The sequence below is a fragment of the Paroedura picta genome, unplaced genomic scaffold, assembly GCF_049243985.1.
Source record: "Paroedura picta isolate Pp20150507F unplaced genomic scaffold, Ppicta_v3.0 Ppicta_v3_sca35, whole genome shotgun sequence".
NCBI classification, from domain to species: Eukaryota; Metazoa; Chordata; class Lepidosauria; order Squamata; family Gekkonidae; genus Paroedura; species Paroedura picta.
Genome location: NW_027518632.1, coordinates 18,208 through 30,248, shown reverse-complemented (window position 1 = coordinate 30,248; position 12,041 = coordinate 18,208). Strand labels below are relative to the sequence as shown.

The following is a 12,041-nucleotide window of genomic DNA, read 5'->3' as shown; positions in this document are numbered from 1 at the left end:
GTTGTGTCCGACCCATTGCGACCCCATGGACAATGATCCTCCAGGCCTTCCTGTCCTCTACCATTCCCCAGAGTCCATTTAATTTTGCACCAACTGAGGGTAACATCTGCTTACTCCCTTAGCAGTTATCCCATGTTTCTTCTGCCCAAGCCTACTTTATTAGCACTTCAGATCCTGACTTCAGGAAATATGTGATGTATGCTACATCAGATGTCCTGTTGCCCAATCTCTGTAATCTAAAACATGACATAAGAAACATGCCCTTTTACATATACAAAACCCAATTTAAACTAACTAAGCGGTGTCATCTTTCAAGATATAACACTCATTACAACCACAATATCCTGCGTTAAATTGATTGTGGAGGAATCCTGCAACCACAAGAAGCTTCCTTATGAGCTTTCCAGAAATGGTTAACATAATGGGGAGATTTTGTTAGTTAGTTAGTTTGTTTGTTTACCCTCCACGGAGAGCCTGATAAGGTTCAAAGCATGGCAGGACTAGGTCCTCCTATCACGATGATGGGGACTTAGTTTCAAAAATATTGTAATACTAGAGGCAAAGCCCGTTGTATCCAGGAATACAAGGGGCACTAGAGCTTGGCAATGGGAAGAGGAAGGGGAGGAGTTGTCCAGTCTGTAAGGGCATGAAGTTGAATATGTGTTGTGTGGGAGGTTGTGGTGGCGTGGAGACAAATGAGGCCATGGGTGTGGAGATATGGGTGTCAGGAACCTGTGATGTGGAATGTTCATTGAGTATGGGAGAGGACTGACCTTTGGAAATTGCAGCATAGTGGTTACAGATGAGCTTTCCAGAGCCATGTCTTCAGATATGTGAAGGGGAAATCAGACTGGAAACTCTTCTTAGGGGGAGATTACATGGCAGCCAATTCTTCCCAGTCTGCATTCAACCTCATTTCCCTTCTTGTCCCCCTGCCCTAATACACGTGGGGTAGTCACAGTACACAGGTGTCTACCCTGCTTCTTCTGTCTCCATTTTTTTTTACTGTTAATAAAATGTTATTTGGCCAAATGCTTCTTTCACGGCTGTTTCTTAGAAGAAGAGCTGGATTTTTGTACCCTGCGGTTTATTACCCAAAGGAGTCTCAAAGTGGTTTACAAACACCTTTTCCCTTTGTCTCCCCACAATAGACAACAGGGATGTGGGGCTGCGAGAGGTCTGAGAGAACTGGGAATGGGCTGCAGTGACCCAGCAGGCTTCAGGTATCTCAAAGCAGTTTCCAATTGCCTTCCCTTCCTCTCCCCATAGCAGACTCTCCATGAAGGTGGTGGGGTAGAGAGCTTCACTTGGAAGATGGCAACCCGAAGAGGAGGTCCCTCTATACAGTGCAGTCTTGACCTTAGTCAGGTTTATGCACACCTAGGTAGTGTGGAATTCCAGAAGATGAATCTACACTAATCTGGCAACCTTATCTCCTCTCTGCAATGTTTTCTTGACCTAAAATAGGTCATGGGGTGCTAGGTAGCTGTGGAGGCATTACATGCTTTTGAGGCCCCACTTTTAGACTTCAAGGAATATGTTCAGACCAGGGACAGCCAATCTCCAGGTGGGGCCTGGAATTGCTGCTCATCTCCAGACTATACAGACCAGCTCTGCAGGCAAAAATGGCTACTTTAGAGGGGTGACTGCGTAGCATTGTATCCCCCTGAAGTTTAGGGAAGCCAGCATCCAGGTGTGGTCTGAAAATCTCCTGGAAGTTCAGCTCATCTCTAGGCAGTTAGGCTGAAGGGAAAGCTCTCCCCCCCTCATGCACCCCTTCAAAAGGAATGCACATGGCCCCAGAATCCACTTGGTTGCTTGGCTGGTGATGTTTGCCCTTCTGAAGCCTGAGACCTACTGCTGGCAACTGCAGTTCCTGTTGTTGTCTACAAAGCCAAGTCGTTGCCTAATAAAAGTGGATCACCTAGTTTTTCCAAAAGTCTCACTGTCTACTTTCCTGTAAAGCTAACTACACTTGAAATTCTGGGCCACTTATGTCTTTGAGTTCATAGGAGTTTTTATTTACCAGGCCAAGCTTCAAAAAGTCACTTTAATTCCCATGTCTCTCCAGCCATTTACTTGTTCACTATTTACAGTTTCAGGCTATAAATGTTCTTTATTTAGATCTTCCTGAACTTTCCAGACTCGCAGGATTGATATTGGTCTGTCTGTCTGTCTGCACCCCAAAATACAAACAGTTGCTGGTAAGGGCTGGCCAATGCCCATAGCCCAGGAGGAACACACCCACAACCACTCCTCTCCACTCCTCTCCTCTCCAGGGAAAGGTCTGTGAGCCTCTACCATCCTCTCTAGATCGCTGCTCATCTCTAGATTATAATGATTAGCTCTGCAGTAAAAAATGGCTACTTTGGAGGCTGGACTCTGAGGCATTGTATGATTTTAAAACCCTCCTCCAAACCTCCAGGAATATCTCCAACCCAGGGGTAGCCCCTTGTGGGGTTCCGCAGGGGGCGATACTCTCTCCCACACTTTTAACATCTATATGCGCCCTCTAGCCCAGCTGGTCCGGGGCTATGGGCTGGGTTGCCACCAATATGCGGAAGACACCCAGCTCTACTTCCTAATGGACAGCCGGCCAGACTCCACCCCGGATACATTTGCCAGCTGTTTGGAAGCGGTAGCTGGATGGCTCAGGCAGAGTCGCCTGAAACTCAACCCCTCCAAGACGGAGGTCCTGTGGCTGGGCAGAAGAGGGCAGGACCAGGAAGCGTGCCTCCCATGCCTGAATATAGTCAGTTCCCATCGTATCAGCTGTTTTTTTCAAACCGTCGATTCTGTCTAAGAGCTCTTTCTTGGTGTCTTGGATTTCCTTTTCCACCTTTTTGACTGCTTTCAGTATCTCTGAGTTCCCTTTGCATAACAAATGAAGAAACTGTGCCTTAGTTAATTTTTCCATAGTTCTAAGCAGTCACAGATTATAAATAGAGAGTCTCGCGAGGTCTCGCGGGTGTTCGGGCGATCCAGAATTATCAGTTTGTCAATCTCCATGTCAAGTCAGCGTCCCCCACTGAACTCTCTCCAACAAATCTTTAAACTCTCTCTTTTCTTTAAGCTCTTTATTTTCCTTTCTCCCTGCTTGCCACCAAAATTACACAATGAACAGACAGTGTGGTCTCTTTCACTCTTTCTATCTGAAGTTGTTTTTCTTCTAAATAAAACTATTTATTCTTTTAAGAAGCCTGGTACTCTGCTCTCTCACATATTGTAAAGTCTGCCACCAATTCTTTAATTATACATTCTTTTATCATAACATAGAGACCTGTCAGTATTCATCCGTCTGCTTTTACTGTATCAATATGATTACACTATTGTACAGGACAACTTCACTAAACAGATAGAGCAGTCCTCTTGGGAAAGAACCAGAAACTAAATGGGTGCAGAACTGGTTTTCACAACATAATTCCAAGGGAAATGAAACTGCTGTTTTAAAGAAGGTTTTGCACAGTCTGTAGTTAATGGTACTGGCTTGTCCTAAGTTGAAAAATTCAGTAGAAGAATGAAGGGTGCATTGTGCAATATATCAAACCACATTTACTATGTGGCTTTTCTTACCCTTCTCAGCCACTAGCAAAGGAAGACAGGAGCAACAGAGATATTTATACCCAAGAAGACCTACAAGATTGGGATTATAATGGGTGCAAGATTAGAGGCACAATAACTGACAGGGAGCCAAGACACAGGGGCAAGGTTTCTAAATTAGCCTTTTTAGGAGGAATGACTAGATTCTACAAACAGCAGAGGAGATAGAAAGCCTCCTTCTCTCCTGCAGGTAAATTACTTATAGCCGCCTATGCAAACACCAGGCCTCGGCTGCTTGGGGAGTTCACAGGAGGGTGCAAGGGTTCCAGCGTCTGATGTCTGTGCCAAACTTCAGCATTTTCAGCTTCCTTTCAGTGTAGGGTGGATAGCGTACAGAGTTGAGTGCTTCCAGGCCCATGCAGCGAATGAGGCACCCACGTTGATGAGTGAAGGTGTCGAAACTGAACTTGCCATGAATCTTGCCAAACCCACTGCATCCTGCAAGAGAGTCACAAAGTTTGCAGATGAAATCCTATTTATCCATTCTTATGCACCTAGCAAGGTTGCAAATGTTTCCTGTACTGCTTGCTAACAGTTAAACATTTTGAGCATGTTCACATATTACATTTTATTCCTAAGTATTGCCTAAAGATACTTCAATAAAATTCATCTCAACTCTTCCTGGGAACAACAGCAAGTGGCTGATTCTGTGAAGGCTCAAGGGTAAGGTGACCAGATTGTCCCACTTTTGGAGGGACATTTGGGGGAACCTGGCTAATTGTACTTATGTTGAAATTTAAAAATATATATTACAATACTATTTTTGTGTTCTATGCATTCTATGAAACTTTTTGTTGCTCCATATAGACCAAATTTTAAATCAAGAACTCCCCCGGTCAATGGTGTCCCGCTTTACCAATGTTAAAATCTGGTCACCTTACTCAAGGGTGTGGCAGGTTACAGTGGATGAGCGATAGGGTTGTGAGTGTCCTGCATAGTGCAGTGGGTTGGAATAGATGATCCACGAGGTCCCTTCCAACTCTATGATTCTATGATTCTATCTCTGACTAAAGGGTATAGTCGCTATACGTTGATGATATACTTTTTTTTTTTGGTATAGACATCAGGCACTAGAGGCACTGAAAAAGCTGTTCCTCATGTTAAGAGTGACATAGCATTTAAAACTAAAACTGTCTTGCTATGACAATCTAGATTTAGCAAAAACAAAACAAAACAAACACATTTCTTTGATTTTTTTTAAAAACAAGTAAGCCATATATAATGACTTAAGGGGAATAGAGACTTAAATTTTGGCAGATATAATTCAAAAAGCGGAGTTTTTTCCTGTCTCCAAAGGTGCTGCTTTGAGGTACATCCTGCAAAAATGCAATGAATAGAAATGTCTCAGAATCCTGCTATGAGACAACAAGCAATGAGTTGGCTGACTCTTCCACACCGATGGATCCACTCAGGGAGGAAATATTCGCTGCCCAGCGTTAAACTCTGGTCTACTTCTCATGGGCCCTGTCTAGACAGAGATTGTTGTTTCCTCTCATCTGCTTAAGAAAGGGTTCCAAGTTGAATGCTTTGAGTAGCACATTGCAGAATTTCAGGCCACCTGAAGTTTATTCATTACTTAGCATCCCAAATGATTAAGTAAGCTGCTGCTTAACATGGAAGGCTTGATATGCAGTGCAGTGTTTTTAGAAAATTTACATGCTTCCAGTATAAACTCTGTTGGCCATAAAACTTTGTTTGATTAAGTCTACATAATAAATTAGGAGCCTCTTGTGGCACAGGGTGGTAAGGCAGCCGACATGCTGTCTGAAGCTTTGACCATGAGGCTGGGAGTTCGATCCCAACAGCTGGCTCAAGGTTGACTCAGCCTTCCATCCTTCGTAGGTCAGTAAAATGAGTACCCAGCTTGCTGGGGTAAACGGTAATGACCGGGGAAGGCACTGGCAAACCACCCCATATTGAGTCTGCCATGAAAACGCTAGAGGGCGTCACCCCAAGGGTCAGACATGACTTGGTGCTTGCACAGTGGATACCTTTACCTTTACCTTTACATAATCAATTGCTTACTTATTAGGTGGAATTAGGGATGGGTATGAACCAGAAAGTTTTATTTTGGTTCGGAGTGTCCCTGAACCGAACCACTGAACCGAACTAAACCCAACCACCTCCCCCCAATAGTTGGTTGGTGGAGGTCCATTTTGATCCTTCCAAATAGAGGAATGCCAAATAGACTTCTGAAATGGCTTGCAGATGGGCACCTTGCTGTAAGGCTGAAATGGCTGCAAACCATTTCAGCAGTCCATTTTGCTCCCTCTTGCTTGGAAGTGGGCCTGTTCATCAGCTGATAGCTTTCAATTTCTGGCAGCCTGTCCTAATTCATTTTATTTACTTCCACTTGGAGGCTGGAGGGAGCAAAATGGATAGCTGAAATGGCTTGCAGCCATTTAAACCAAATAGCTATATGGGTTCACCATTCATTTCACTCACACCCCTCCAAATGGTGGGAAAAGAAACAAACAACGGAAGCAAAATGGACCACTCTGCTGCAAGCTATTTCAGCAGTCCATTTTGCTTCCCTGTGTTTGGAAGCAGGGAAGCAAAATGGAGTTTTTAAAGCCAGCAGATGATGGGATGATCAATCATTCCAGCTGCTACTTTTAAATGGCCTGAACCCCATACCCAAGTGGATAAAAGGTCTGTGGAATGTTAGGGGGAGGTGATCCATTTTACTCCCCCCTGCCTCCAAGTGGCCAAATTTGTGAGGAATTTAGGTTCATTAATCAGTTCATGCCCATCCCTAGTGGGAATTAATTCCTGATGTGCTAGGAGGTCTTTTTTGTTGGAGGAGTGCAACTGCTGCAGATGCAGCCTTACATGCTGTCTATGAGAAGCAAATTAATATGAGGAAGGATGAGTACAGATTCAGGGGAAGGAATAGAATAGGTTACAGATGGCTAGTCCGTTTCCGGATCAAGCTTATGGTATTGTTTTTGACCTTTAAGGCCATATGCAGCTTAGACCTGTCATGTCTGCGGGACCTCTTGTCCGCCTATGCTCCCCACAGGGCACTTTGCTCTGCAAGTATGACTCTGCTGGTTGTCCCAGGCCCCCAGAACATTCTCCTGGCCCCAGCCTGGTGGAATGAGCTCCCGGAAGAGCTAAGGGACCTTCTGGAATTAACAGCTTTCCACAGGGCCTGAAAGACAGAGCTCTTCTGCCAGGCATACGGTTGAGGCTGGGTTGAGGTCCCAGAATTACCATCAGGGGGTCCCCTTGAATTATTGAGATCTGGTCCCTCAGTCCTAATGGAAGAGCTCTTAACTGCTGGCTGGACCGGGGGGAGGGGAAGATTAAAGGGGCCTCTCCACTGATGAGCCATCACTTTGGTATGGGGTATTTTATGGGTATTGTTGCTTTATCATTTGTGTAAATGCCGCAAGTCTTGGAGAACGACAGTATATAAATCAAATAATAAATAGATACCTATTCCGCCATGTGGTAGGGAGAGCAAGAATGCAGGAATAAAACAGTCATTGCCACAGAAGCCACCACTGCTAAGGCAGGCCAGTACCCGGTTTACAACCTAAGGAAAAACAAAGATGACAAGTCTACCAAGCCTCCTCAGCCTTTTGTGGAAAGGGCAGGTCATAAATTTAAATAAATAAATTTTAGGTTGGCCAATACTTGGAGTTTACACATTCTAATAATAAGACACTGGTTAGAAGTTTCTTATAATGTACATGAATGTTGCGCTCAAGACTCTATCAATCAGTGGTCCACTTCCTTCAGAAAAAGGAATTTTGGGGGACCCTGACTGTGTGCAACCCATCTACTTTATACTCTTCTTATAAACACATTTCAGTTATTCAAACCATAATGGCATACCTTAACAAATTCAAATTAAAAAAAATGTTAATGGCATACTAACAATAATCCAAGTGCATAATCATAATCAGATATATTCAGACTACTTGAAATGAACAGATATCCTTATCCATGGTTCCTCTATATATTTGTGAAACAGCATGGGGGGGGGTGGAACATGTCCGGCTGTTCAAGTTGGAATAGGGCCAAGTTGGATTGGCCCTGCCCCTGCAGCTCCCGCCCTCTGTCCCTGGACTCTAGCCTCTTTACCTCAGTGCCCCTTGACCTGCTAAGCTGGGCCTGCTAATGAGGGCCTCCCAGCCTACTGACTGCCTGCTAATGAACTCTGCCTTGGGCCTGCTAATGAGCTGGCCAGCCCGCCCGCCCCACTTTACCCAGCAAAGCCATCTTAAGCTGCATGGCTGGGCACCATCCTAAAATAATATAAGAGACCAGTATAGAAGTAACCCAAACACACAAGCATTGTTAGACTTGACAGCAAAAAAGCAACAATATAAATAAATCATTCTTCATAAAAAGAAGAAGGATATGTTTAAGACTTGGGATCAGCTTAGGCAAGCAACTCTTATTAAGGATGACTCTCAGTTTTGGAGGTTGGTTTCTGGCTGTACAAAAAGATTTCACTCCTATTCAACCATCCTTCCAGCGTTTGCTGGCAGGGGCTCATGGGAATTGTAGTCCATGGACATCTGGAGGACCACAGGTTGACTACCCCTGATATAGATCACCACTGACAATACAATTCACCTAGAGAGAGTGCAAACCAAATTTCTGAGAAATCTTCTGCAGCTCCCCACAATTATTTCTAATGCTGCACTGCATGTGGATTCAGGTTTAACCATGGTCAAGGCAAGTTTATGGTCAGCTGCAATATTGTATTGCTAAGGCTGATCTTTTTTTTCCAGGGGTCTATAACACTCTAGTTCCTCTTCGCTTTCTGCCATTAAAGAGCCTCTTGATGCAGGTGAAGGAGGAGAGTGCAAAAGTTGGCTTGAAACTCAACATCAAGAAAACTAAGATCATGGCATCCGGCCCTCTCAATTCCTGGCAAATAGATGGGGAAGAAATGAAAGTAGTGACAGATTCTGGGCTCCAAGATCACTGCAGATGGGGACTGCAGCAAAGAAATTAAAAGACGCTTGCTCCTGGGGAGGAAAGCAATGGCAAATCTAGACAGCATCCTAAAAAGCAGAGACATCACAGAAGACTCTTTCGAGTCCCTTGGACTGCAAGGCAAACAAACTGGTCAGTCTTAGTGGAGGTCAGCCCTGACTGCTCCTTAGAAGGCCAGATCCTGAAGATGAAACTCAAATAGTTTGGCCACCTCATGAGAAGGAAGGACTCCCTGGAAAAGAGCCTAATGCTGGGAGTGATTGAGGGCAAAAGAAGAAGGGGACAACAGAGAATGAGGTGGCTGGATGGAGTCACTGAAGCAGAAGGTGGAAACTTAAATGGACTCCGGGGAATGGTAGAGGACAGGAAGGCCTGGAAGATCATTGTCCATGGGGTCGCAATGGGTCGGACATGACTTCACACCTAACAACAACAACAAGAATAGCAATACAACAAGCCATGGAATTAGCAGACCAACTTTCCACAGGGGACAGGGACTCCACCCTCACTACAATCTGCATCTCAGCCCTCACAGCCAGGTGCAGCAAGCTCTGGATAAAGAAATGGAGAAATTATAATTATTTTTGTAAATGTTAATAGACTAAATGCACGTGCTAAAAGAACTATTTAGTATTTCTCTCAGATAATGGGGGAGAATATGTGGGACGTGAAATGAAGAATTATTTGGCTGAACAAGGAATAGAGCATCATTTTACTATCCCATACACTCTAGAGCAGAATGGTGTGGCAGAAAGGAAGAACTGCTCTCTCACTGAAATGTGCAAATGCATGCTCCTTGAAGTAGAGCTACCTGAAAAGTATTGGGAAGAAGTGATCAACACTGCTACCTACCTGCAAAACAGATTACCCACCAAAGGTGATTCTAGTACACTATATGAATTATGGTACAGGCACAAGCCCAGTGTGAATCATCTAATGTGTTTGGATCAAAAGCATATACCTACATTCCTAAAGAAAAGCAGGCTGAGATGGACCTTCGTGCAGAAGAAGGCATTTTTGTTGGCTATGCACTGGGATACAGAAAGGATACAGAATCACTGACTCACAAATGCAAAGGATACAGAAACACTGACCCATAAACAGACACAGTCAAGATCTGCAATGTGGCGTACATTGATGAGAACCCAAGAAGTATGAAGACAGTGGACATCAGTGAATCTACATAAACAGAGAAAGATGAAGCACCGCAACCAGAAACAGTGTTTCTGAGTACTATGGACAATGTAGAAGACACAACTGCAGAAGCTCAGGCATCAGAAGAAGTTGCAGAGCCATGTGTCAGGCGATCAACCAGATCAAACAAAGGAATACCACAAAAAAAAATTCTTATCTAGTAAAGGTAGAAGCTACACCTCAGCCTTCCACATGGGAAGACATAGAAAGGATGCCTTCCAAGGAAGCAAAAAATGGAGAAAAGCTGCAGAAGAAGAGATTGAAACTAATCAGGAACCAAACTTGGACACTTACAGAAGTGCCTCCAGGGAAGAGGACTGTAGGATGCAAGTGGATCTTCAAATCCAAGCATGGTGCAGAAGGGGAAAGTACAAAGACACAAAGCTGCCTTGCTAGAGGCCAGGCGAGGGGACCCTTTCAAGGCCTGTTCTTAGGAATGAGCTTTGAAGCTAGTAAATAAATAAATGAATAAAATACCACAAACAGAGTCTGTGCTTTCTGTTTGTTGTCTTTTCTTTGACCTGCATGCACTCAGTAGCCAGCAGTGCCATGCTGTCCACATTAGTTTAATTAAGCACTCTGCTAACTTTTCTGGATATTGCAGAGCCACTACTCTATATCTATCAGGGTGGTGGGTAGACAAGAGAAAAGAAAGTAAGGAATAGTAGCTGCCAGGATTTGGGAGCTGCCAGGGGGCAAGGAAATAGAAGGAGAAAGAGGTTTAAAAAAAATGAATTCCCCCTGCTTATTATTATTTATTATTAGACACCTGGATAGAGTCTGCTATGAAACCAAAGCCTACCTGACGATGACAGGAGAAAGCATAGGCAGCCAGGGGGCGATCCTGGCAATTAATGTACTGGATGGCTTCGTCCAAGCCTGCCACAGTGAAAATGGGCAAGACAGGCCCCAAGATTTCCTGTTGCATGATTGGCTCGCATTCTTTCACATTAACCAGCACGGTAGGAGCTGTGGACAAAAGAGTACACTGAGTTACACTCATATACTGCCATCATGCCCTATATCTCAGTCACAGCCTGTTCCCAATGCACAAATCCCACAAGTGCAGGACTTTCTCTCTGCTCTGTCAAATCTTCACTGGCATTGACCAAACACTTAATATCAACCCTCCTGTATAGCACAGACGGAAGGTTTCCTCTTTTTCTGCCACCCGTACTCCTCAGCAGGAGCCCACTTGCTCACCAATGTAGCGGTCAGACTCATCCGTCTCTCCCCCGATGGCCACTTGGCCATAGTCCAGAAGTGCACGGACACGCCTGAAGTGTTCATCATTGATCATGCGGCCGTAGTCAGGTGAAGCTTGAGGGTTGCAGCCATAGAAACAATGAATAGCTTGACGTAAGCAGGGAATCAGCCTTTCTCGTGTGTCAGCAGTACAAATCACATAGTCTGGTGCAAGGCATGTCTGGCCAGAATTGAAGAACTTTGCCCATACTATTCTATTGGCTGCATTCTGGAAATCACAGCAGCTATCCACATAGCAGGGACTTTTGCCTCCCAGCTCCAGAGTCAATGGTGTCAGGTGTCTGGCTGCCGCAGTCATGACAATTTTTCCAACATTGGTATTCCCTGGAGAAGCATGGCAAAATTTAAGGCAGTCACAAAGAGAGAACCAGAGTCATTATATTGAAAATACCCACTGTACTTACATTTTTTTTGTGCTTGAAAAATTCTGAGCTACCAAAGTAGCATGTAGTTGATGATATGAATTTAATTTGGAGTCTGATAAGTGACTTGGTCTATCTCAGGGGAGGCAATATTGCGGCTGGAAAAATGTACTGCCTAACTCTGACACTGTTGGTTTGCTATCACACAAAGACACACAATGTACAGAGAAATACAAGAACAAAAAATACAAGAACAAAAAAAATCCATAAGATAACATGGAGCTACAATTTAGTTAGAATTCTTACAGAGTTAGCAGATACTAATTTCTTCCTTATATTTATTGATGAAAAGATAACAGTAGCCATTTTGAGGGTAACATAAGGGATAGCAGAAGTCAATAAAAAGTAATGCGTTCCTGATCTGAGCCGTAAAAATGTACAAGAAGTTGATTCAGCTAATTGTTTAGAATGGACCCATGGAAGGAGCAATGTGGAACATAGTGTACAAAGTCTTCCACTTGATTAACTTCTGAGGCATTATTCCACAGGTGTTTTTTTTTTAATCTGTCCTGCAAATAGTCAAATGGTATGGTTTGAAAACATGCATGACTAAGCACCTTTCTTAATGTAACATTAGAAATATCAACTAAGTAATGAGAGAAA

General features: G+C 43.9%; 1 protein-coding gene across 1 annotated transcript; it reads right to left on the bottom strand.

The window, feature by feature from the left end:
• Window positions 1–3,704: 3,704 nt before the first annotated feature.
• Window positions 3,705–11,314, bottom strand: LOC143828497 (aldehyde dehydrogenase family 3 member B1-like). Its single transcript, XM_077318846.1, has 4 exons — window positions 10,954–11,314; window positions 10,553–10,719; window positions 7,042–7,141; window positions 3,705–4,038 (listed from the first exon to the last, which is right to left on the bottom strand). Exons 1-4 carry the CDS (start codon window positions 11,312–11,314, stop codon window positions 3,845–3,847), a joined length of 822 nt encoding a protein of 273 aa, XP_077174961.1. The 3' UTR covers window positions 3,705–3,844.
• Window positions 11,315–12,041: the final 727 nt, after the last annotated feature.

What these genes read in the sequence shown, in the direction of transcription:
- LOC143828497 (XM_077318846.1), bottom strand. Translation starts at nt 11,314, where the DNA reads ATGACTGCGGCAGCCAGACACCTGACACCATTGACTCTGGAGCTGGGA. An exon ending in TGAGTCTGACCGCTACATTG is followed by an intron (nt 10,720 to 10,953) that starts GTGAGCAAGTGG and finishes TTTTGTCCACAG; the next exon opens with CTCCTACCGTGCTGGTTAAT. An exon ending in CTTTCTCCTGTCATCGTCAG is followed by an intron (nt 7,142 to 10,552) that starts GTAGGCTTTGGT and finishes GTTTTTCCTTAG; the next exon opens with GTTGTAAACCGGGTACTGGC.